The sequence below is a fragment of the Seriola aureovittata genome, chromosome 10 (assembly GCF_021018895.1).
Source record: "Seriola aureovittata isolate HTS-2021-v1 ecotype China chromosome 10, ASM2101889v1, whole genome shotgun sequence".
NCBI lineage: Eukaryota > Metazoa > Chordata > Actinopteri > Carangiformes > Carangidae > Seriola > Seriola aureovittata.
Window position 1 is genome coordinate 3,864,049 of NC_079373.1, and position 26,404 is coordinate 3,890,452.

Sequence of the window (26,404 nt, forward strand, 5' to 3'; positions counted from 1 at the left end):
CTGATTACAGGGATTTTCCCGCAGGCAGCCACAAGGTCTGGTTCATCCCAAAGGGTCGACAGGGATGGGGTTTGAGGTCAGGACTCTGTGCAGGCCAGTATAGTTCTTGCACACCAAACTTTCTGTCTGGATCTGGCTTTGTGGATGTAAAGGGTCTTCCGCTGTGGAACTGGGTGTCAGCATACTTTGAGGCGCATTGTATGGGAAACTGCAAATACAAAGACACTGATCAGATCTGAGCTAATCTGTTTTACAGCTTTAAATCTTGCTAAATGTATTAATTCCTGATTGCTATTTTATCTCGAATTGTCTGCTATTGAGGAAACATGTCAAATGTGTGAGAAGGATGGAGTTACTGCTGCTTGTTCATGCCCTCTCTGGTAAGTTTCAGGTGTGTGGTCAGAAGTGTGCTCTGCTGCACCTGTAATCACACCTGACAGTGATGTCACAGGCTCCTGTGGCACACCTGTACATCACAGCGGCAAGGTGAGTTAGTTAAACCACTGGAGAGCAGCAAAAACAAGCTTTTCATGAGATGTTAAGTTACTCTTTCCAAAAAATATTACATGCTGACAAAATGTTTCATCCAAGTAAATATTCCTTAAAAGTCCTGGAAGATATTTTGTGTAAGCTCTTTCCTGAAGTGCTGGTTCCCAACCCAGGGGTTTGAATCGTTGAGGGGTCACAAGTTAAATCTTAACAGGTTCATAAAAAAGAGAACATATATTACTGCTTTTGAAAATTATGTTTATTTTTTATGGCTCAAATCTTTGCTTCTTTCTTGTGAAATATCCATGAGTTTTACTTCAAAAACTGTCGAATTCAGTCAGTGCATGAATCATCACTTTAAAAAAAAAATCAAACTCCTCACATCTCATAGAGACATGCAGCCTGTCACCACTATCCATGCGCTATAACTGCTGAGCTCAAATCCAGCCTAGGACATTTCTGACCCAGTTGGTCGGGGTTTAGAAGTGTTTAAATCATGGAATATCTAAAAGTTAAAGTTAAAAGATGTCTGTCACCTTTACCCCACACAGCCCTGCACATACTGAGACTAGTCAGTACAACATCTGGGTAAAGTGCCACTATCTGCAGCTGAGCACCAGGCAGATTAAACTGAGTTTATTCAGCATGTTTGTCATTCAAAATAACTTTTTTCCACACAGGAGAGCTGTGTCATTATCAGCAGAGTGGATTAACTCTCCTGCATGGGAACAGTCCACCTGTCTGCTCATGATATTAAGAGACCGGAGGAACTGAGGCCTGACACACTCGTGGCTCCTGAACGCTCCGGACATACAGGCGAGATGAAAGGCCTCTGGTTGGTGTTTGTGCTTGTGGCTGCGGCTCAGGCCGCGAGGGTTTTCACTGGGTGAGTTTATCTGTGCACACTGCAGGAAGAAACAGCTACAGTGCTTTTACTCTGGCTTTACTCTTTTTCTTTTAACTTTAACATTGAAATTCCAACAGTTTTTGTGATTTAATGATGGCATTTTTCTTTCTTTTATAATTCTAATGTGTTACTGATATGATAAAGGAAACTCCATTCAACATATCTACAACCCCACATCTCCAACAGTCAGAAATTGCTACGTGTAAAAACTTTGCAGATGCTCCATAGAAATTTAACAAGAAAACGTGACTGCACAGTATGAGTGTTTCTGGAATTATACAGTACATTTTCTCATAAATAAAATAACTATCATCCCAGAATCAGCCTCATTTGGGCATTAATTTCAGTCTGCCATTTCATTTGAAGATACTGTTATTTTTTGTTGGGGTTTCTTCCATTAAACGCCTTCTGTTCAACACGTAAAACAACTACCCAAGTTGAACAAGTGCATTGGTATTAATACTGTAGGTAGATTATTACTCAGCTTTATGTTTAGAGAAAGATGAAATCTTGATTATAGTCTTAATACAGAGCGTGGAGTGGGAGTCATGGGTCTGAGCACTATCTGTTCCATGCGATTAATTTCTTGTTATATTGGTGAGCTATGAATTAAATCACAATCTCTAACTGAGACTGTCATGAGTAAGAGCATCAACCTAAAACATAGGATATAAATAATATAAAATCATATAAATAATAATGTTCAGACACTGAAATGATTTTCTTCCAGTGATCAGGTCATCAGGGTCAATGTGCAGTCTGAGGAAGAGATCCAACTCCTGCAGGCTCTGGAAAGCCAACAGGAGTGGGAGGTACACACACACACGCACACACACACACACACACAGATACACATACAGATACAGTGCAAACACCTACACTCAAGTTTTCTCAGCTGCTTGTGCCAAACAGTTTTCTCATGAAACTCAGAGAAGTGCAGGAGGCGAAACCAAGTTCAGCGTGAAATAATCCACTCGGGAGTTCATGTGGGTTGAAGGTTAACGGAATCATCCTCATGTCAGAGAGTCGGGTGCTCTCAGTGGCCTGGCTGATGTTGCACGGTTCACCCTTCAGTGCAGAGACAATCCAGGGATTAACCTTTCCTCTTGTTTTGTGCTATTTATGAAATGTCTCAGTCTTATAAAACATAAATGAAAGCAGATTTTGGAAGTTAGTATCATAAATACACGTCTACAATAGATTTTACAGCAACAGACTCTAAATTGAGATGATGTTTGTTTTAGTTGACTTTAGATTCGTAGTGGGGAATTTTGAAGCTTTGACTCAGTGGGAAAGATCTGTGATAAAGATTGCAATAGGATGTTCAAGGTTATGTAACTTTATTTGCCATTTGCACACGTACTGAAGTTAATGAAGCGGCCGGATCTATTTGAGAAGAGATTTTTTTTTAAATAACCATTCTGCTCAGTACACTTGGTACTTCTTGGTGTTGTGAGTCCAGTCTGATTCCTCATTGTCTGTCTGATCCCAGCTGGACTTCTGGCTGCACCCAGTCTCCACTGAGCTTCCTGTCGACATCCGTGTGCCCCGCTCCAGTTTGAGCTCTGTGAAAGAGTACCTCCATGCCCACAACATCCCCTTCACTGTCATGATTGACAACCTTCAGGTTTGTGATTCCCTGAGTGCAGTTCATTAACACACACGCTGATACTTATCTGTCAAACTGGTTCAGAGGATTCATCAGTGTCTTATGTCCCAGCGTCCCTAATTATAGCGTCTTGGTTTTTTCATTTGATTCTGAGAATAAACTGATTACAATGCTGAATATTAGATATATTTCATTTCACATTCAGGAGGTTCTCGATGCAGAGAAAGCTGAGATGTCAGAGAACCAGATGAAGGAGCGCAGCACCAGGAGCTTCAACTTTGGAGCCTATCATCGTCTGGAGACAGTAGGATATTCACACACAAACACAAACACGTAATCAAAACTCATTTTAGCTTCATATCAAACTGAGTCCGGTATCCAAAATACTGATTAATGACACATGAAGCGAAGCAAGCACGACAAGACTTAACTCCTGGGAACCAGATTCACAAAGAGAGGCTTTGGCTGTGGCTTAGATCAAAATAATAGATAGAGAAAAGTTGACACTCTTCAAACTTAAAACATGGCTGACGCTCAGCTCCATCCAGTCCAGCAGAAAAAATGTAAAAATTCAACATTTTACTGTGAAAATTCAGTGATTTCAAATCAAGTTGAGCTACTGTGGCGTTGTAACGCTGCAGGGCTCAGTATCTATTCTAATTCTTCAGTCAAGCTCAAGAAAGTTTCTTTGGTCAAACAAAATGATTGACAGTTGCCTGAGACTCTCCTCAGTGCTGCACGTTTCTGTCAGTGGATATTAACATAAGCTGCTCTTAAATACAGTGAACAGCTGAAAGAAACAACAACTAGCCCATGGTTTTGTTGACCCCTGCCTTAGATACAAATATACATTAAACTTTCTCCCTCACAGATCTACAGCTGGATGGACACCCTGGTGGCTCAGCACCCTAACCTGGTCACCAAGCAGGAAATTGGGAAATCCTACGAGAACAGGCCAATGTATGTGCTCAAGGTAGGATAACAACACCTCATACAAGACAGCATCACATGTGTTTGTACCTCCCGTCTATGCTCTGTAAGAAATGTGTTACCACAGGTCTGATGTAGCTATAAAGCTACATCAGTCACAATGAAGGTGTGGATTTGATTTTACACAGCAGTTTACATACATCTAGCACTGCAAGTACACATTAACTAGTAGCTACTCCTTTAACCAGTTTAACTCTTCATCAGTATATCACACATCCGCTGAGGGGAATTTAGTTTTCAAGACTGATGACAAGATGACATTTTTCACACTTTTATCACTTTTTATCACTGTATTAAAAATATTTTGGATTTTAATTAACATTTACTTTGTGTTTAGTTCAGCACTGGCGGCAACAAGCGTCCTGCCATCTGGATCGACACAGGAATCCACTCCAGGGAATGGGTGTCTCAGGCTACTGGAGTGTGGACGGCCAACAAGGTACAACGTGTCGGCAGGATAAGGTTTACGTTGAATTTGTATGTGGTAGAAACCATCAGAAAAAAGGGTCTGAGGGGTGCAACGTGGTAAATACAGCTGAAATGATCAGCTGACTGACAGAAAATCAACTTTTTGGACAGCTGATTAATCATTTCAGTCATTTCTCAAGCAAAAATGCCAAACTTTCTCTGGTTCCATCTTTTCTTTGTCATTTTCACTGTAAATTGAATATCTTTTTAGTTTCATTTGCTGAACAAAACAAGGAATCTGAACAGGCCAGTTTCTCACATTTTATAGACAAAATAATCAGCAGATGAACAGATAATGAAAATATGGCAACCCTAATAATAATTACAATTTATAATGGTATGTTGACAAGAAATCAACAGCTACTTACACCTACTCCCAAAAAGCCACTCACTGTATATGAATGCATCTGTTATTCTTGTTTCTAGACTCAGTTAAAGACAGTTAAACTGCAGAAGATATGACAGATTGCTTTCTCTTTTTGTGACTCATCGCTCTGTGTTCTTGCTTAGATTGCCACTGATTACGGCAGAGATTCTTCCCTGACCTCCCTCCTGAACACCATGGACATTTACATGCTGCTCCTGGCCAACCCTGACGGTTATGCTTACACCCACACCAACGTACGTCACCACCACTCAATGGGACAGCTGCATCATCTTCACACTTACTTTTTGTTTTACTATGAAAATGTCATTTTTGTGTTGTGTGTAATATTTTGAGAGGGAGCCATGGTAGTCAGAGCAATCTACTGTTGAAACCAGTAATTTGAACCATGCAGGAGCAGAATGAGGTTTATTTTCACATTGGCAGGATCTGAAGGACGTAAGGGTCATGCAATTCACCAGCTGCATAAAAATGCTTGTACAATTTAAATCATAGAAGGAAAATGATGCTGCATACTAACTGAAGCTGTCTGATGTACAGGACCGTATGTGGCGTAAGACTCGCTCCAAGATCTCAGGCTCTGTGTGCCGTGGAGTCGATCCCAACAGGAACTGGGACGCTGGCTTTGGCGGTCAGTATAGAAGAGACTCATAAACTTTGTGTTGTATAAATTTGTTTTTGTATTAAGTAGACAGAGAAACCCACTTTGTAGTATTTCGCAGATATAGATACAGAAAAAACCTGCCACATTCATCATCATTTGTTTGAGGGTAACACATAAACGCCTCCTCTTTACACAGACTTCGGTCTTGGTTTGTTTACATATGTTATAAGAAAATGAAAAAAATTCAAGCTTCAGCTGCTTCTAAGTTTTAAATCATTGTTTCTATATAAGAAAATACATTTAAAAAATACATATGATGATTGCTATGAAAAAAGATCAATTTAAAAGAACCTGTGAGACAAATGTGAAATCTTTTTGTTTAGGACACAGCATATGAACACTTACCCAATTGCCACTTTATTAGGTACATGCGTAAAATATGTTGCAATCCAATACAACAGCTCAGTCATAAATTCTACCTTTTTTAAAAGGATAATAAAGTTACATTTTTGGTGTCAGAAATGTGTAAATTAAATTATATGTTTATTATTATGTTCATAAATACAGCTGGTTTTGTCTGAACTACATTACATTGAGAGCTGGTTCTAATTTTTTGAGCTTCTCATTTACATACATGAAAATATTAGAAACACCTCTGAGTATAATTCAGTCATTTGTCTTGGATTGCATTAGATGTTACACGTGTACTTCATGAAGTGGCTTAATATGTAGTATATACAGTATGTGTACATGTAACATTGTGTGTGTCATGTACTTTGAGCCGTCTTGGATTGCACATGAAATCCTGCTGCTTTCTGCCATCTGTTAGTGCGTTCTGTGTTGTTACATGTCTCATCGCCTCACGATATGTTTCAATTTCCCCATTTCCCTTCAGGTCCCGGTGCCAGCAAGAATCCCTGCTCTGATTCCTACCACGGCCCCTCTGCCCATTCTGAGATCGAAGTGAAGAATGTGGTGAACCTGATCAAGAGCCACGGCAACTTCAAGTCCTTCATCTCTGTCCACGCCTACTCCCAGCTGCTCATGTACCCCTACGGCTATTCCTGCAGAAACGTGCCCCATCAGCCTGAGCTGGTAAGAGAGGAGAAACTGTGAGGAGGCTGTTGAAAGTCGATGATGTAGATTTACATTTTTGTATTCTCCTACCCTTAACTTTATTACTGGGGATCACAGTTTCTTCCCTTATTAAAGTTTGATAGCTGAAAATTCAAATAATTTTCTTTGGGGTTGATGAATTATAAACACATCGCTACAACATTTGACAAATTATATCTCTCATCTCAGCCAGGTAAATGTTTTTTCATCAATATTCTGCTTCAAGTTTACACAGTTTATTAACATAACTGCCTAATGGACCCATCGTCCTATAGTTATTCACATGTAATTAAGTTTAAGTGTTTACAGCCTTGGAAAGGCCTCACCAGATATTTTCTTTTTGAACATTTGAACTGGGTATTTTTAGAGTAACAAACTTTAAAAGTTCAACTCTACAGACTTTTTTCTTTCTCTTTCTTTTCCTATCTGCACCAGTATTATCTGGTATTTTCCAGTATTATCTCTTCTCCTAACTTCAGTATTATGTCCTTTTTATTTTGCTTCCTGTAGGACTCTGTCGGCAGAGCTGCAGTGCAGAAACTCACCTCTCTCTACGGCACCAGGTACAAGGTTGGAAGCATTTGCAACATCATCTGTAAGTACCTCTGTCATCTCTGCTCATAATCACTCCATAAGAACTCAAACAGTTACAGATTACTGAAATGTGTGGATGTACTCATGATAAATGATCAGTGGTGGAAAGTGACTGAGTACATTTACTCAGGTATTGCACACAGCTTTTGGGTTCTTCTACGTTTACATCACCACACTGAAGAACAATATTGTACTTTTTGGTCAACTGCATTAATTTAGAGCGGGCAAAAACTATTTACTTTACTTTTATATGAATATGAATATTTAACAAATATGATGCATTCCTGTACAGTATATAAACTACACAAAAGTATAAAAAGATAACATCGACTCCACATTTCACTTCAGTATTAATAAACCAATAATATAATAGTATATACATTGATTTAACATTCTTAAAGGGGCAATCCTGCCTAATGAGTACTTTTACTTTTGATGCTTTAAGTACATTTTGCTGATAATACTTTTCCAACTTTTACTTATGTAAAAGATTTGAATATGTCCACCATTGTAAATAAAACCTGGAACTAAAAGATCATCCTTAATCAAACAAAGTAAAATATAAAGTGTTATCTATTTAAAATACTTTTAATATTAGATTTAATATTACCGTTAGCACTGTTGCCACTAAAACTACTAGTATGACTGTCATGTCTCCTTGTCTGCTTCTCTTAGATCAAGCTAGTGGCGGCAGCATTGACTGGTCCTACAATGTGGGCATCAAATACTCCTTTGCCTTTGAGCTGAGGGACACCGGTCGCTATGGTTTCATCCTGCCAGCCAATCAGATCATCCCCACTGCCTCCGAGACCTGGCTGGCCCTGAAACACATTATGGAGTACGTCCGTGACCATCCTTATTGATGGCTACAACCATGGATGGAGGCTAAACTATAAATGATTAAGTTGTCAGATGTCTGACTTCTATATTGACCAATAAAGTCACAAATCCCCTGTTTTTCCCTGTTTCAGAACTTTTTTTTATCTTTCTGTGTTCATGTGTTTCACTCATGGCTGACCTGCATGGACCACAGGCACTTGAGTCTCACTTTTAATTTATTTACTTTTGTTGTTATTACTTGGCACCCTTCACAGTCTTTCATTTCTAACTAATTACACCATTAAAATATGTTAAAACTGACAATATGTATGTGTGGTTTGTGCAGTGTGGATGACAGTATATATATATATATATATATATATATATTTAATATTCCATCAAAAATGTTGAGATTTCAGATATGAAATCAGTGCTTTTACTTACTACTTGAGTTTTCGTCTTAAAAAGTACTTAATAAAATCTACTTAATTGTCTTGGTGTTTCTATAGTAAATTTAAATGGGCCTGGTCTTTAAATAGGCCTAGACCCTAATTTGAACTGAAATGTGTGTTGTGCTTCCTGTGGAGGAACAACCTCAGTTTCCCGCTTCTTTCTGGTCTTGACCTGCCGACCATTGATGACTGTGACGCAGGAGTTAGCTGCTTGAATCCCTTCAGCCAAAGAGACCTCGAAATGGGTTACCTGAAACAAATTGATATCGAAAACTTTAAGTCATGGCGAGGGAACCAAGTTATCGGTCCGTTCATGCAATTTAATTGTATAATTGGCACAAACGGCTCTGGTAAGTGAACTTTTTTTTTTTTTCGTAGTCAACTTGTCCAGCTCAGAACTAAAGCTAGCTAGCTGATGCTCACAGATGGGGCCTATTAGCAGTCAAACTTCTGTTAGCTTGATATAATTTTGTTTATACCTCTTTTTGCTAAGTTAATTATGTGTAAATGACTGAATAATGCTGTGAACTCAATATAGTGTAATTAAAAAGAATGTTCTTAAAGGGATTTCAGACAACTCTTGTGTTTTGAATTTTTACTGCAGTACCCATTTTTAAAGACGTGTGTCGTCAGTGTTACATATTGTACCTTTAATTGATTTATTCAAATGAGTGATGCAAAGAAAGTTTAACCATATCAAATCAAACCAGGCAAGTCCAACGTGATGGACGCCCTGAGCTTCGCCATGGGGGAGCGGGCTGCCTCCCTTAGAGTGAAGCACCTCAGAGACCTTGTTCACGGAGCCCATGTAGGGAAGCCTGTGTCCGACACTGCCCGGGTCGCCATGCGGTACTGCGATGATGAGGACCAGGAGACCGTCTTCTGTCGGACTATCACCGGTGAGTTGTCTTTGAAGAGTTTAAATCAGTTTGAATCAGATTAGACTGTATATTAGGTTAGTCATCAGTTGACGCCACATTAATGCGTTTTTAAGGAGGAAATGCAGAAATCAAGTTAAAGTTTTCAGGCTTCATATTATATAGAAAAGGTCAGTTGAAACTACAATGTGTCAGAGCACAACATAAATCCTAAACCCCTTCTAAGACAAGTGGAATACATGTAAAATCCTTAATGGATATAATCAGTGGTAGAAGAGGTACACATACTTAGATACTTTACTACTTTACTAATGTAAAAGCAATAATACCACAATGTAAAGATTACAGCTGAATTAATAAATGGATTGACTGAAAAATAATAGGCACCTATTTCATAATCGATTAATCCTTTCAGTTATTTTTAATCAAAAATACAGAAACAGTGACAAAATTTTTCAGACTCCATCCTCACAAATGACAGTATTTCCAACTTTTTTTTTTGTCATTTATCAAACTAAATATTTTTTCGTCTTGGACTTGTAGCTGAACGAAATATGATATTTTAGAAGGTGTCAAGTCAAGTGCAAAGTTGATGGTTGTTTTTTAACTATTTTTTTGAAAACCAAATGATTAATTGATAAATTCATTCAAAAATAATTGGAGGGATTATTGGTAATGAAATTAGTTGCTAGTTACACTGAAATGCATCAGGAAGTATTAGCATTTTGAGGCAAAAGTATGTAAGAACCAGAAGTAAAAGTACTCGTTATGCACAATGCCCCCTATCAGAGTGTTAAATAGAAATATAATTCATTAGTCTATTATTAGTAATATTTACACATCATAGTGTAGGCAACTTTTTAATTGTAGGTATTTTTAGGTGCAGCTAATTTGACTTTATTACAGTATTTGACCCTGCACACCCATGGTCCAACCCCAGGTGTTTTAACTTATCGTATTTGTCCTGATCCAGACCTTTTGTCAGGACTGTTTGACCGTGTACAGACTGAACTTGATTGACATCTCTCCCACTGTTAGTTTTGTTGTGGGAGAAGTTAAAGCTTAATCAATCTTATTTACTTAACACAAAACTGACAAGGTCTAATTACACGCAATAACTGGAAAAACGTCACATTTCATAAGTTAGTCACATGTTTCTGTCTTATACTAGTGTATGTGCTTAGTTACTGTAGACCACTACGTATAATTTTAAATAAACAAGTTTTGTATCATTTGACCTAGCACATGTATACCCCTTAATAGTTGCTGTAGTTAACCAATGCCTAAAAACTTCAACAAAAAAGTCTCAAACTCAGACTGTACTTTCCCCTTTCAGCAAGTTACTAATGTGGTCCAAGTTCTTTGCATACTCCACAGGTCTTGCTGTGAAGAAATAGCAGCTAACAAACTGTCTGGCAACAAGTCTGACCAAAATTCTGCATTGGTTGTGACATTCAAGTCTGATTCCCATCTCTCCTCAGAATAAATGCATCAGTCAGTTTTTGGTGAAATCTGTCTTAACTGCCATTCATTGGATTTTTCAGGTGACTCCTCGGAGTATCGCATCAATGGTGTGCATGTTACTCTCGCCAAGTATGTGGAGGAGCTCGAGAAGATTGGCATTGTGACCAAAGCTCGAAACTGTCTGGTGTTCCAGGTAAAATGTTGAGGGACTGCACTGAAATGTGTATCACTGTTTAGATATTTAGGACTTGTTTTGACATTAGTTCAGTTAAACATGAAAGTATGCTGAAATTACATGGATGGTATTAAAGTATTTAATACTTTACTTTAAGTGATCCTACTTAGCTTTTATAAGCAGCAATCATTTAATGATTTAAAATGCATAATAATATAGTTGTAAGCAGATGTAAGTATTTGTCAACAAGTATAACTTCTTGTGGGCACACATAAGTGAAGGCTGCTGTCTAAACAGATAACTGAGGAAAATGTAAAACACAGTTCTAATGATTGAAAATATGTCTTTATATTGGAAGTTAGAATTATTGACAAATACTATACATTAATAAACACTTAAAAATGTCTATATATCTGCTGATAGTGTTATAAATCATCCATTAAATTTTTATTTTCTGGTTGCAAATGCTAAATAGGGGATTTTAAGTAGATTTCTACCAGTTTATTTTTTGTCTGAAAACTTTCATGTTGTGGATACATACCTCTGTAGGTGAATGTATGTAAAAGAAAAACACTTTGACTCAGGACATTCTGAAAAAATAAACCCCCACACTTGAAATGGGTAATTAAGCGCCATACTGCTTAATGCTGCAGAGAAAACAGTTTGAAAAATATACGTGATATTCTTTCCATGTAGCATATAATGATAGACATGATGAAATTAACTAACAGTTAAATAACACTATATTAACAAATAACATAAAATGTGTAGAAACAGGCGCAATAAGTAAAGGCTGGTTGTAATAATGCCTTACATAAAAAAGGTCTGTTAATCATTATGCTCCTCACTAGGGGGCAGTGGAGTCCATAGCTTTGAAAGACCCAAAGGAGAGGACCAAGATGTTTGAGCTCATCAGTCAGTCGAAAGAGTACGCTGCAGAGTACGACAGAAAGAAAGAGGCCCTGCTTAAGGCCAAAGAGGACACACAGTTTCACTTCAGCAAGAAGAAATCTGCCACTGTTGAGAGGAAGCAAGTGTCCCAGGAAAAAATAGAGGTAAGTTTATACAAAAAGAGGAATATAATGAGTCTGTCAACCAGTAGGGTCATACACCCTCATTGCAACAATGTTACCAGTCAGACGCATTCATAACCAACCTTACACAAGTGAAGCTTCTGGCTGAAAGTAGCTGGCTTGTATTCATTTTCCAACTTCGAACACAAAATGCTGCTAGAGTTTTATCACTAACACCACAGCTCCTGATGGACCTTGGCCTGTGTTGTGATCAGATGCTGGAGAGGTTTGGACAGAACCAGAGGTACGGTTGGTGTGATGCAGTGTCTGGGTTTCCCACAGGAAATTGATTTTGCAGAGGTGATGATCACTGCTAAATCACCAGCCACACCCCCACCCCATCTGATCACAGTCATTGATGATAGAAATTCTGCGAGTTGACACGAACTTCAACCTGTTGCAGATTTTTTTTAAATGTGTATGTGTTCTCACACAGTAGCAACTGTTTGTGACCGATTACAATGTTTTGCTTTACTTTTCCCATGTTTTCTTGAATTTTGGATGGTCTTCAATTTTTCTGACATTGTGATCAGATCCAGATCCTGAATCATCTCATTATCATTGTAGGTTCTGCAGTAGAACACAGTTTAATAAACTGATCAATTCAGTGTTTCCCACAGATCTGAAATACTTGTGGTGAGGGGGGCCATGTAGTGACCAACAAGAAATATGTGTGAATGTTACCACAACATTTGCATTCATTTAATATTACTCAGTGACAAAGATGCAGTGACATATTGCTCTTACCATACTGGGACCTGCTGCCTCTGCTTCAGCTTCATTGACCACTGACTGGAATTGAGAAGTGTCCGTTCAATATCCACCGTGTCCGCGTCTTCTAAAGTAATACCATGCGTCTCCCTCTGTCCCTCTTTCTCTTCTCTTTCTCTTCTCTTTTTCTGTTTGTCTTTGCGCGTTAGCAGAGCGTGGTACAGGGGAGCAAGTATAGAGAATAGTTAATCCATCGCAGATGGCGTCATTCTGATGGATTAAAAAACATACAAAAATAAAATGTCAAATCGAGTTTGCAAATATACCTGGGTGGGCCGTCCAAGTATTTCTGTGTGTGGGAAAACCTGCAATTACAGAAAATTAATTCCCAGCTGTTTGTGATTATAGATTAATTGCCAAACACTGTAGTTCCCAATCTTACTTGTGATGATTTCCAATATGAAGTCTTCATCTCAGGCTTTTAGGAATTGTGTTGGAAATTTTTTCCACATTTTTGACATTTTAAAAATTGAAATGATTAATCGATTCAGTTAGAATATAGACATTAACGGATAATGAAAATAGAAATATTATCAGAATGTCTGATTAAAAAAAATGTAATTTCATCTGATGCCTGAATTTCTCAGACTACTGTTGCTGGTAAAATACAGCTAAAATGTTCACTGGTAGCACACAGTATATACTCACTACTTCATCAGTTTGGGCAAAGAAAATTCTTGCTGTAGGAGAATCATAGCTTACCCAATACTGCAGTTGCTGCAGCAGAAATCCACGTGATGATTAGAATTTTCTTCCTCTAATCGGGCTCCATGCTGGCCTCCATACTGGGATGTGGCCCATGCTCTCTGTTGATGCAGATAAAGGAGAGAGCAGCAGGAATAAGGTCATGTAGTCCTAAATTACTGATGTATATGTGCTCACAGGAATAGCATCATGGACTGTTTAGCATCAACAGAACTATAGTGGCATCAGTTTCCCTTGAGCATTATTGACTGTTCCCCCGCCATACCTCTCTCTTTTCCAGGCCCAGAGGTACCAGGCACTGGTGGATGAGCTTCACCATAACTGCTTCCAGCTGAGCCTGGCTGAGCTCTATCATAATGAGAAGGGCGTCAACGCTCTCAGCAACAACCTGAGGGAGAAACAGCAGGCTGCAGCTGCAAAGAACAGTAAATTGGTGAACTGGGAGCAGACGGTCAAAACCAACAAGAAGGAGCATGGACACCTCACTAGAGAGCAGCAGCACATTGAGAAGGAGATCCGGTGTGTTTTTGTGTGTGGGAGAGTTTTGTAAGAAGGGTTTTGTATTTGTTGACTTTATTTTTAGGGGCATTTCTCTGAAAAATTATTTTATTTTCAGATTTCACTTTGTAAGGACACTTAATAAGCAAGCCTTTGATTCAAACTAACATTATGTACAACTAAAGAAGTGGCATATGCCATCAAGTTTGCCATTGAATAGAATTAACCCAAGCCTCCTCTAACTCTACCACCCAGTTCCCAGGAGCACATCCTATCCCAGACTCGGTCCCAGTACATCAAAGCCAAGATAAACACATCCCACCACAGGAAGAAGGCTGAGGAGGTCCGTAATGCCCTGAAGAAGAGTCAGAAGCTGTTTGCCATTAAAAACCAGGAGCTGGCAGAGGGTCAGCAGGAGATTGCTGAACTGGAGAGGACCTGGAGGAACTATGAGAAGCAACAACAGCAACAGGCAGCCTCCCGTGGGAGGGACATTGAGCTGGAAGAGGATCAGGTGTGTGTGTATATTTTATTTGATCACTGCAGTGTTTCCTTTGCAGGGGTAGAGTCAGTGGCAAAGTTTGCACCCAGGCTCATCTCTCTCTCCTGCACCTTCACCCAGCTCTCCCGCTGCTGTGCTCTGCTCTCCTCCACTTTGTTTAACAACTCCTCCCTGTCTAATGTTACTTGTCCAATAAGATTACATTAAAAGTGTGAGTAACGTAACGCTAACAGCGTTATATGCTTTACATTCACATCACATCTGATTACAAGTGTGAACATTAAAATACTATTTTATACCTAACATCATCATTTACGAGTTAGTAAAAGGCTTATGATGCTACCTGACTAGCGTCTTCTTCATCTGTTGTCTTTCTCTTCTTAGAGAAGTATCTGAACAAGCTCATCTGAAAATGCAGTCAGCAGTTAATACATAATGACATGTAGATATTAGCTTAATGCTATCAATTAGTTTACCCAAGTTAGCGTCACTGGGTTGGCTAATAAGTCTACCTTTTCTCCGGTAATTCGCTGCCTTATTCCTCACGACTACACTTCTCTGACTCTGACCTGGTGCCTGACGTGATGTCACTTTCAAGGCCGCGCTCTCGCGAGTAATTAACTCCAATAGGATCCCCCAACCACCCCACTCCCTCCCTCCCTTCCCTCTCCTCCCCTCCCCCCGCTGTTGCGCTCATCATCACACAGGCTGTGCTGTGAAGGTGGAGAGATGTGGCGGTGGTGCATTTGCGACAATAAAAAAAAAAAAAAAAAGAAAGAAATTTGAAGGCGTGGCGGCTATGATTTAGCAGTGGCGGGTCGCTACTGCTAAATGAATGTAGAGGAAACACTGCACAGATTTCTTCACAGTTAATGCTATTTTTTGCCACATATATTTTCACAAGGTAGAAAATGAACTTCCGTGTCTAAATAAAAGTCGGTTTCTTTTCATTTTTTTCATGTTCTTGTCTTGTTTTTTGGGGGGGGGTTTGTCTTAATTGGTATTAAATAACAGATAGCTTAGTCGAGCAGCTAGCTTGAAAGCACTGGGGACAAATAAGCAAAAAAGTGACATTGTTGTAATGTCCTTATCATGTTTTTGGATGTATTTCTGCTACAGTTAGAGCGATACAAAGAGCTGAAGGAGCTGGCCCGAAAGCAGGGGGCTGTCCTCAGCCAGCAGGCAGAGAAATTGCACTGGGAAGTGAGAGCAGACTATGAAAAGTTGGCTTTCGACCAGCGCAGAAAGAAGGAAGTGGAGGTACTGTAGGAGACACATTTCTGCTGAAACAACACATCTTTTCAAGTTCATAAATATTCCAGACTGAACAGCTGGTGAAAAAAATCACACGTTTCACACTACTGAATCTGATGAATATATCCTTAATTATACCACACTTGTAACATTGTCTGCTGTAGGTCGGCATCAGGAACACCCAGAGTCAGCTGGAAGATTTGACACGTAGAGCAGAGAAGCTGGAGGAGTACACCAAGACATGCACGTATGTTGTGTAAACTCCTATTACCTCATGCCAGCTAGTGAAAACCTGTCAGACTCTCCCTGACTGACTTATCAGTGACAAATTAAATACTTTGACATTAGGATGTAATCACAGAAGGAAACTGAGTGTATGTTATAAAAGCGGTATGTCTCTCAGGTCATCCCTCGAGGAGTACCGACAGCAGGAGCAGAGTCTGAATGCAGAGCTGCAGCGGGGCCGCCAGCGCAGCGAGGAGGTGAACCAGGAGCTGAGTCAGGTGCTGGAGGAGCTGGGTAGCGCCCGTGTGGACAGCCAGGAGAGCAGACGCCAGCTGCAGCGCAAAGAGCTGCTAGAGAAGCTCCGTAGATTCTACCCTGACACTGTGGTAAGAGACAGACAGGCAGTAGGAGGAGAAATTATATCATTCAAGCCTAAATTTAGTTTTCTGAAAGCTAGCAATCCCTACAAATAAAAAGAAACTGTGCATTTTCTGATCCTTTCATAAAAGTCATAAAGTCTGGCTGCATAATTTGAAAGAAATGTCAACCAATTGTTTGGCAATATCATACATCATTTTCTTCATTTAATCTGTGGAAATTCTGAAGTAGTTTTTTTACATTTCCTTTCCAGTATGGTCGTCTCTCTGACTTGTGCAGTCCCATCCATAAGAAGTACCAGCTGGCTGTCACCAAGGTGTTTGGCCGCTACATGAATGCTATTGTGGTGGCCACAGAAAAAGTGGCCCGGGAATGTATTTGTTTCATGAAGCAGGAGCGAGTCGAACCTGAAACCTTCCTACCCGTTGACTTCTTGGATGTAAGTTGAAACCGTTTCCAAAGTGAGTCCTGACTATTTTTGTGTGGTTGAAAATGGAAAACCTCAAGACATGCTTTTGAATCCATGCAGAATTTGTTTCCCTTTGCAGAGTAGTACACATGCTTACAGTACCTAGCGTCAATGATAACCATCACTCTTGTGTGCCCAGGTAAGTCCTCTGAATGAGCGACTGCGGCAGGTGCCAGGTGCCAAGATGGTGGTGGATGTTGTCCAGGGTAATACTGCCACAGGTGCCACCCAGCTGAGAAGAGTGATTCAGTTTGTCTGTGGCAACGCCTTGGTGTGTGAGACAATCAAAGAAGCTCGGAGTGTGGCCTTTGACAGGCAGGAGCGCCTTAAGGTAAGTTCAGTCATGCACGTAACAACAAAAGTACAACACATTTTATTTGGTTCAGTCACGATTTGAGTTTATGTCCATCTCCATTAATTATACCTGACAATATATTGAAATATACATTGAACAAGATCTTACTAAATTGATTACTACACAAACAAAAAAGAGAAGGAAAGTCGCATACAGCTACCTAAGTGAAACTCCCACTGACTGACTGGTAAAAATACAAACTATAAGTAAGAGGGAACACTACAGGCTAAACAGGCCTTTCTAGTATTACAAACTAGAGCCTTTAATTAATAACTTACTTGCTAACATGTTGGCCTTTTCTGGCAGCAGATATTTTAAACTTAAGTGTTTTCTGTAGACTGTATCGCTGGACGGGACACTGTTTGCAAAGTCAGGTGTGATCTCTGGAGGCTCCAGTGACCTGCGGAACAAAGCCCGCTGCTGGGATGAGAAGGACATGACACGGCTGAGGGAACGCAAGGAACAACTGACAGCTGAGCTGCGCGTGAGTCACATGATCTAAGTAGTAGTAACCAAAAGACTTTAATTATTTTGGTTGATTTCCATTACTGTATACAGATAGAAGAGTTAATTCCCAGTAAACAGTCCTGCTGTGTTTTTTATGACAGGATCTGATGAGGCTGAAGCGGAAGGAGTCAGACCTGAAACAGATCGTTGCTCAGGCTCAGGGTGCACAGACCCGCCTCAAATACTCAAAAACTGAGCTGGAAAACCTTCGGAAAACAACCATCCTCAAATGCCAAGCGGTATGATTCTTTAAAAAAAAAGGCTTATTTACTTTTCCTTACTGTGTGTGTATGTGTAAACCAATGCCACAGATGTGTCACTATCACTTTTACTATTAATGTCACTAACATTGAATAACAAAGCAAATTATTAGTACAAGGATATGTCATGACAACACTGGAGCAGTTTCAGATTGACAGTATTTATTGTTCCTTGTCCTTGTCTGTGGCTGTGGTTTTCAGGATATTTCTCGTATAGAGAGTGAACTAGCAAACCTGGACTCTCAGATCCAGATGCAGCAGGAAAGTGTTAAGGACGCAGAGATGAAGAAGATCAGAGACCAGATTGACCAGGTACGTCTGTCTACAGAGCTTAACATCCTGTTCACGCATGTTGATTCTGACTGCAGTTTATTTTTGCAATAATTTCTCAGTCTCTACATTTCTTGTATTAATGTGAAGATAAAAAAGCCTTATAATTAAACAATTTCATTAAATAAACCTGATAATTATATAATGCCTCAACACATTGTTATGAGTTGACATCATTTCCACAGGTCATTACACTAGGTGTTAAAAAAGGCATTGTTGCCCCTATGTCTCTTTAACTCCAAATTCAAAATGATTTTTTCAGCTGTTGAATAAGAGTATTTCACTGGCCCCCTGCTCTTTTGGCCAGAGGACAACTTAACAGCCAAATCCTTCACCAGCCCCAGTCTTGTGGTTGTTACGGTGTAGATTATCTGTGTATCCAGATAGAGGACGTGGTGTTTTCTGACTTCTGTGCTGAGATCGGTGTGGACAGTATCCGAGAGTATGAGCAGGAGCACCTGAAACTGCTGACTGAGCTTGACAAGAAACAGTATGACAACCACACACCAGTATTTTCTCTGTCACATGTGCTAAACTCAACCTGCCAAACCTGTGATGAATATTTTATGACAAATGCCTTTATGGTGGATTAGCTTTTAAAAAATTAGGTACAAAGCTTTCCAATAATATATTTTAAAATTTAGGATGTTTGTGTGATTTACAAATAATTGCCATGAAAATGATGATAGAAAATGTTTTAGTTGGTCCTTTTAATACAATTACAAGTCTTTAGTCACCAACTGTGTGTAATACAGTAAAATTCAGTTCAAGTTCCTTGTCAGTTTTCTTTTTTCTATATGAATCTTCATTTTATTGTGTTTTAATTTAATTCTATGTGATTTTCTAAAATACAATTACAACAAACATGCATTTCAATTTTGTCCATGTTTTTCATACTTACTAACATTGTACAGTTACAGTATTTGTCCGGCGTGTCTGCAGGCTCTCATGTATTTTGCAGCATAAAGACCTTGATGCATCATACATCTCTCTCTTCAGGCTGGAGTTTGAGAGTCAGTTTGCTCGTCTGAATGCTCAGCTTGAGTATGAGCAAGAGCAACTGAAGCAGCAGAAGAAGAAGATCCACAAAATGGAGGAGACCATCAACAAGGAGGAGAGAACCATTGCAGAGCAGACGAGGGTAATGATCTCAGGCTTTCCATTCAGTGTTAATGTTGATATACAGCAGTTTACTTGTTAGACGACCTCTTGTAACGTGGCAGTGGGTCAAATGCTTTGCAGAATGACAGGTTTAGTTTCAAAACAGCATAGCAAAAATGATTAGCCACCTCCCCCTCGAATATTAATCCCTTTCCAGATCTGTAATTAAGGGTTTAGTATTTACTTCTTGGATGTTGCATGACACACTCTGGCTGAGATCAAACCTTTGGCCATTGCATGTTTCTGTTCCCCTGCAGGATGAGGAGAAGCTGCTGGTGGCAGTGGAGGAAGTTCAGAACAAACTGATGGAGCTGAAGAACCAGCTGCTCTCTAAGAAGAGCCAAGTGGCCGCTGCCAAAGCTGAGCTGGACCAGAAAATTCACAGTCTTCAAGAGATCAACAAGTAACACTGCAAACTAACATCACTAGTGCTGTGGCTACTGTTATTGTGCTGCTGCTACTACTACCATTACTATTAATACTGCAACTGCTGCTTTTGCAGAGGTTTTCCCTCTGACGGGTACATGCAGTATACTGTACGGGAGGGCAATCTGGCCAAAAGACCCTATAACAATCTGTTTAGGTAGCATCACGATCTGCATCATGAGTCTTACCACAGATTTAGTTGACCTTACAATCACTATGACTGGTTGTGCATATAGTTGCCTAGACAAAAAGGCTGTCACTTCAACTCAAAGGCCCATCTCACAAATCTCTGCATTCTGTTTCTGCTCTGACTTTATTCTGAAAGTGCTGACCAGAAGTTGTGATCCGTTGTATCAGTTGTATCTTTCTGCCGCTTTGAAGATTCTTTCTGATGTTTGTCTGCTCGCCACTAAACTTCCCCCACAATGCTGTCTTCTGTTTACAAATTGTGTCACAACCAATCACACTTTTTGCTCAGTTCATGTGGAATATTCGTTTGGACACCATCCTGCCTCGTGTTTCCCTGCATGCAGGCAGGTCTCACTACTGCAGATGGACGGCAACTCCAGGCTTTGCCTCGACCGGTTGGGTTCAGAGGAGAAAGGGGGGGTGGGGGAGGAGAGAGAGAGAGACACTATGAACAGCAGTGTATACTGTTGATTGTTAAATGTAACATTGAACATAGTTATGCCCAGGAGTAAACAATCTATAACCACCACCAATAGGTAAAATCACAACATTTGAACCTGTTACTGCTGATGAATGGATTGAGTGGTCCGTTATTACAAAGAATAATGCTGGAGAACTACTTAATCTAGGATGTGAATGTTTTCTGATGAAACTGAAAGTTTGTTTTCATCATTGGTATTTGTAAAAACATAACTTTAAAGCAACCATGTTTTCAATTATGACGAGTTATGACATTTTTTTTTATATATATATATATATACAATTTTGCATCTGCAATGTGATGAGTTTCTGGTTGAAATATGATATTAGCGCAGGGTATAACACAGGCTGGTACTGATAAAAAGTGGGAGGGTATTAATGATTTTTTTTTGCTGACACAAAATATTTTGCTTTTTAAAACATCTCCTCATCTCCCATTTTAATACTGATACCCAGCAACAAATAAGATCAGAACAAAGTACCAAACTTTTTTCTGTCTCTCTTTCTCTCAGAGAGTTGGTGAAGCTTCAGCTGGAGGTGATGACTGCAGAGACAGCTTTGGAGCAGAAACGTCTGGCCAAACACAACTTACTGCTGGCCTGCAAGATCCAGGGTCTGCCCATCACTCTGCTGTCAGGGAGCCTGAATGAAATCAGTGAGGTGCAGGTAGGGGGAAGAAGTCTGCTTTGACAACTGATGGTTCTTTGTCTCTTCTGATGTCATTCCAACCACAGCGCTGTGCAGTTTTGGAAATGTCCTGAATGTTAATTTTAGCTGAAATTTTCATATTTTGAATTTAATAAAAGACGCTGTAGCAATCCCCATATTATGAAGCAATGAAGACTAAGACTTTTTAGTTTAGTTTTAGGAAACCAAAAAAGTAAGGAAAGGACTTTAGGTGTCATTGTTACCTAATGACTGATGTTTGTGGTTTGTGCAGCTGGACACAGAATCGGAAAGCACTTCAGCCACCATGGACATCTACGAGAGAGAGGCACAGCTAGTCATTGATTACTCTGAACTGGAGGCAGAGTTCAGGGTGAGACATCAAGCTTCATCATTATCCTAATCCTCTCTCAGTGCTGTTTATTCATATGACCAGCAGGTACCAAAACATTTGCAAAGCACTTTCTTCCACTGAATATTTCTTTACACAGAGTTTACAGGGAGAGGAGGAGGTGGAGGCTTACCTAGAGAAGCTGAAGGAGTCTGTGTCATCCACTGAGGAAGTGCTGCATCGCACCACTGTCCCCAATCTGAAAGCTCTGGAAAAGATGAGGGAGGTGAAGGACAAGTTACAGGGGGTGACGGAAGGTATTTCATTTTTCATCTATCAAGGTTTAATTTCGAAATTAAATGCTTGATAGGTGGAATACAACTACTATAATCTCTGCAAAAATGTTTGCCAATCAAAACCACTTATTTGATATATTTAAGCTTTTATTCCCACATGGGATTTCTACCTGTTGTAATAATAATACTGAGTATGATAACTGAAGTAACTGAATTTCCTCCCTCTCACTCAGCCTTTGATGCCAGCACCAAATTAGCCAGGAAGTGCAGTCAGGAGTTTGAGCAAGTCAAAGCCCGGCGCTTTCACCTGTTCAGCCAGTGCTTTGAGCATGTGTCTGTCGTTATTGACCAGATCTATAAAAGAATTTGCAGGAATAGCAGCGCTCAGGTGAAGCAAACAAACCTCAATCTCAGAAACAAACATACAAGTTTTTCTGCTTTTATTGTATTCATCTGCATTTTTTTCCCTTCCCCACTGTCATGTATGTAAAAAGTTCTGTTAACATAAGCCTTACTCAACTTTACTTGACTAACTTGTTTGGCCTAATAACCAGTAGGTTATGTGTGCACTTCATACTGAACATTGAACAGGCACTGTTGAGTTCAGCTAAGCATAAACTGTGTGAACAATACATAATTCTCAGTAATACTGGACATTGCACATGGTGTTAAAGAGTATCTGCGGGTATTGATAAGACTTAAAAAGTATTGATTTCTTTAGTATTTGTTTCCTCAAAAAGGCCTGAGGCAGTATATGGTATTCAATTGAACTTATTAAATATTCTTAAATATTTTTCTAGCTTGTTGGCAGTAGCATTACTTACTCAGTCCAGATCTCATCATCCCCACTGGTTTTCATTTACATTTTCATAATTTAGCCATGAAACAGTTACATGAAACAGACAAGATGAGGTTCCGATAAAAGAAATTAAAAGAGACTGTGTATGTGTTCCAGGCCATTCTGAGTGCAGACAATACAGATGAGCCATACCTCGGAGGAATTAACTACAACTGTGTGGCGCCGGGGAAACGCTACATGTCAATGGACAATCTGTCTGGTGGAGAAAAGGCCATTGCTGCTCTGGCCCTGGTATTTGCCATCCACAGGTAATCCTGGAAGCTCCATACAACAGACTAGATTACATTAAATCACAATACAGCACATTATAAAAGTTGAAGATGGAAAATTACAGAAAATGAGATAAAGAAATCACATAGAAATTGCTGTAATAGCGCCACATAATGAGTAGAATAATCATAAAAACTTGTCTTTAATGACAGATTAACGTGTTACCACCCTGATTCCCAAAATAATTTAACAAAATCAGTGTTTCCTCAGCCTAAACTGTGAGCTGGACAGCTGGATAATTACCCCCAACAGAAGTTCAGAACAAAACAAAACAAAAGGAATTGCTGCACAGCTGTTGACACACCATGAAATATCTTTCAGAAACTTTAATTTCTTCTTGGGGGAAAAAATAACAGTTGGCTGGGGGTACTTAGCTTGTAATGAACATGAGTTTTTAAACTGATGAATGGACTAATAAAGTAAAGGCTTTGTAATGTGGAGAGCCTTTTGATCCTCTCCTCTTTCACATCGTCAACTTTATGCAAAAAACTCTCCTCTAAAGAGACACTTGACATCTCCCGAGTCCCATTCTGCTGCTGCTATTTTCTTATTTTCTTTTGTACTGAAATAATTGTTCTTCGTTAAAGTTTTTTTTTTTTTTAACCTCTTTTGACTGATAGTTTCCTTCTGAAGCACTTGACCCACATTTTCTAATCTCGTTGCATTAGTCATCTACGATCGATAAGCTGTGGCTTTGAGATTAGACCAATGTGACTGGTTGAGTATATCTGTTCTGCTTGGCATGCTGGTGTTTGTGTCATTTCTCTCAGCTTCCGACCTGCTCCTTTCTTCATCCTGGATGAAGTCGACGCAGCCTTGGACAACACCAACATCAGCAAGGTAAGTTTCCAGCTGCATCCAGCTGGTCTACTACCTGCTTAGCACCAAACAGCAGCCAGACACAGTTAGTGACTAGCTGGTGAACATAGTGCAGCTAAAAGAGAAGATAGAGCAGCGAAAGAGCCAGACATTTCCCTCAGGAGTTGGTAGAAATTAAAACAGAACAGTGAATGTTATACTTCGATTATCCAGGTGACTAGAGGCACGACTCCAAATCAATGATAATGTTGGTCTGTAACAGCTGGATTTGCGAAGCAAAGATTTGTAAAGAACTGTTGGCTACAACAACCTCATGATATATCAACCTAAAAAGTGATGATATATTAATGTTGTGTTCACAATGTGGTCCTGCTGCCACAAAGTGGCCAAAACCATCTGTTATTACATGTTTAACTAATTTATCATTCAAAATGCCAATACACTTTGATTCCATGCTGTCCAACATGCGGATTTACTACTTTTCTCTGTTTTATATCATCTTTGGGTTTTGGACGGTCGATAGGATAAAACCAGTGTCACCTTGAGTTAAGGGAGGTTGTGATGGGGATTTTGACTTTTTCTGATATTTTATACACTAAAAATAACATCCATATATGCTATTAATAGATATAGATTTATTTGTGTGTCAGAGCAGTTAGTGCTCTTTGGCTTTCTGGCAACATAGTTTGTGCGATGAAATCAATTTCACTTGCAAGGGAAACTGTGTTGGACATAAAAGTCACAGCTCATGGAACATAAAAACATGTCCAAACAGTATAATGTCATACATGTAGTTGTTAAAGTGTTATATTAGGTTTTGTGTGTTCAGCTTTGCACTACTATCCTACTAGCATTCAGCTGCTCTGCTCCCCGTCTCTGGAATCTACTACCACCCCAACTCAGAAATATCGATTCATTCCCCCATTTCAAATCACAACTCAAATACATCTGTTTAAAACTGCCTTTTCCATCTGATGCCAATTGCTCTGTCACTTTTCTATTATTTTTATTTTTATATTTCATTTTTATTGTTGCTTCTTCTTAATGTGTTTTTAATCTCAATTTGTGTAACTCTGTACGGTGTCCTTGAGTGCCAAGAAAGGCGCCTTTAAATAAAATGTATTATTATTATTATTATTATTACTATGTTACGTTCATGGATTGTATTTGTACATATCTTGTGTGGGTGTTTTGTTTGCATCCAGGTGACCAGTTTCATCAGGGAGGAGTCCAGAGGGAACATGCAGATCATTGTCATCTCCCTGAAAGAGGAGTTTTTCTCCAAGGCAGACGCTTTGCTGGGAGTCTACTCAGATGTAACAAATGTTTATGATAAGTTGGAAATTGTAGAGGAACTCTTAATTTCTGTATTACATGACAATGCGGTTACTATATTGTTTGTGTATTCCTCACAGTTTGATGAACACATGTTCAGCCGCATCCTAACCCTGGACCTGCGACTCTACCCTCTGGCTGAAGAAGATGGGGAAGATGAGAAACAGACTCACACGGAGAAGAGAGTGGACAAAAGACAGGATTCATGTAGCTAGTGGTCACTTGTGTGAAGCAATCGTTGTGTTTCTCTTGCCTTTATTTTCATTGGCCGCATCAGTTCTAAGTGTTTGTAGCTTTTGACTAAATATAAAGGCAAAGTAGCTAAAGTAGTATTTCATTGAATCAGTTTACTGGGGTAACAGTTTAAATCAGTTTAAATTGAGCATTTGTTGTTTATCCTCTAGGATGTTCCATGTCATTCCAATGTGATAAATTTCAAGGTATTGAGCATTTGATTGGATTTCTGAGCTGCCTTATCAGCAGGTTGTATGTTAACATTAACCCACATGTACACGCAAATTTGGTCAATAACAAGACTGAGAGGTGACAAGGGAAGAATAACCGAACGATGATGGAACTTAAATACAGTGGTGCTTAAATGTTAATGGTTGTTGTTTATCCTGTAGGATGTTCCATGTCATTCCAATGTGATACATGTTAGTATATATTACTATCTTGTTTCAGTAATTGTTTCTTAAATTGTTTTGTATTTGAGTTATGCTTTTCAGCTTGACTTGTGTCCTATTCATTAAATCTACAGAGGTGAAGATGCTGTGTGGTCTTTTTTTGATGTATATTATTTTCTCGAGGTGTAAGCCAGTCACAGGTAGGTTTACACTAGAAAGTTGGAAGTTTTACTTTAAGGGCCAAGTGTGGATGGATTATGAGACGAAGGGCTAATGAGCATAGATGAGTAAGAGGACCTCCCACCCCTCATATGTAGGACCCCTAAACAGAAAGATATTGCGTTATTTGGCATTCTGTGTCTCCTTATGGTCTTTAAGGGTCTCAGCGTGGTCATTCAGTGTGTCTGGTTGTTTTGTGTTTCTTTGTGGTTGGGTGGGAGTTGTGATAGTCTTGTGTCTCTTTGAGGTCTTCAAGGGTCTATGTGGTCATTTATTGACTGGTCATTTTTTTAATCTCTGTGCTTGTGACTTGCCATTTTGTGTCTCTGGTTTTGTGTCTATTTTTTTTAAAGATTTGTTGTGGTCATTTGTGTCATTTTATGTCTTGTGAGTATTTTATGTCTCTGTGGTTTTGTGGTCGTTTTGTATCTTGGAATTTTTTTTAACTTA

The 26,404-nt window shown here is 39.4% G+C and overlaps 2 protein-coding genes across 2 annotated transcripts; both read left to right on the top strand.

The window, feature by feature from the left end:
* On the top strand, positions 1–8,295 carry cpa4 (carboxypeptidase A4). Its single transcript, XM_056387487.1, has 12 exons — positions 1–486; positions 1,170–1,375; positions 2,127–2,208; positions 2,889–3,023; positions 3,211–3,309; positions 3,877–3,978; positions 4,333–4,434; positions 4,974–5,084; positions 5,389–5,479; positions 6,348–6,547; positions 7,079–7,163; positions 7,838–8,295. Exons 2-12 carry the CDS (start codon positions 1,212–1,214, stop codon positions 8,023–8,025), a joined length of 1,359 nt encoding a protein of 452 aa, XP_056243462.1. The 5' UTR covers positions 1–486; positions 1,170–1,211; the 3' UTR covers positions 8,026–8,295.
* A 289-nt stretch (positions 8,296–8,584) lies between these two features.
* smc1b (structural maintenance of chromosomes 1B) lies at positions 8,585–25,876 on the top strand. The gene is made up of 25 exons (XM_056386250.1): positions 8,585–8,783; positions 9,144–9,332; positions 10,856–10,968; positions 11,802–12,005; positions 13,780–14,018; positions 14,253–14,511; positions 15,619–15,759; positions 15,918–16,000; positions 16,157–16,364; positions 16,610–16,795; positions 16,965–17,156; positions 17,518–17,664; positions 17,789–17,926; positions 18,149–18,259; positions 18,661–18,767; positions 19,277–19,418; positions 19,696–19,841; positions 21,046–21,199; positions 21,474–21,572; positions 21,691–21,847; positions 22,060–22,214; positions 22,782–22,933; positions 23,726–23,795; positions 24,980–25,090; positions 25,190–25,876. Exons 1-25 carry the CDS (start codon positions 8,675–8,677, stop codon positions 25,322–25,324), a joined length of 3,747 nt encoding a protein of 1,248 aa, XP_056242225.1. The 5' UTR covers positions 8,585–8,674; the 3' UTR covers positions 25,325–25,876.
* The last annotated feature ends 528 nt before the right edge of the window (positions 25,877–26,404 follow it).

Bases quoted from the DNA above. Each gene is read 5' to 3' on its own strand.
- cpa4 (XM_056387487.1), top strand. From the start codon at position 1,212: ATGGGAACAGTCCACCTGTCTGCTCATGATATTAAGAGACCGGAGGAA. The intron at 5,085-5,388 runs GTACGTCACCAC...TCTGATGTACAG, and splicing joins ATGCTTACACCCACACCAAC to GACCGTATGTGGCGTAAGAC. The intron at 6,548-7,078 runs GTAAGAGAGGAG...TGCTTCCTGTAG, and splicing joins TGCCCCATCAGCCTGAGCTG to GACTCTGTCGGCAGAGCTGC.
- smc1b (XM_056386250.1), top strand. From the start codon at position 8,675: ATGGGTTACCTGAAACAAATTGATATCGAAAACTTTAAGTCATGGCGA. The intron at 9,333-10,855 runs GTGAGTTGTCTT...TGGATTTTTCAG, and splicing joins CTTCTGTCGGACTATCACCG to GTGACTCCTCGGAGTATCGC. The intron at 25,091-25,189 runs GTAACAAATGTT...TATTCCTCACAG, and splicing joins TGCTGGGAGTCTACTCAGAT to TTTGATGAACACATGTTCAG.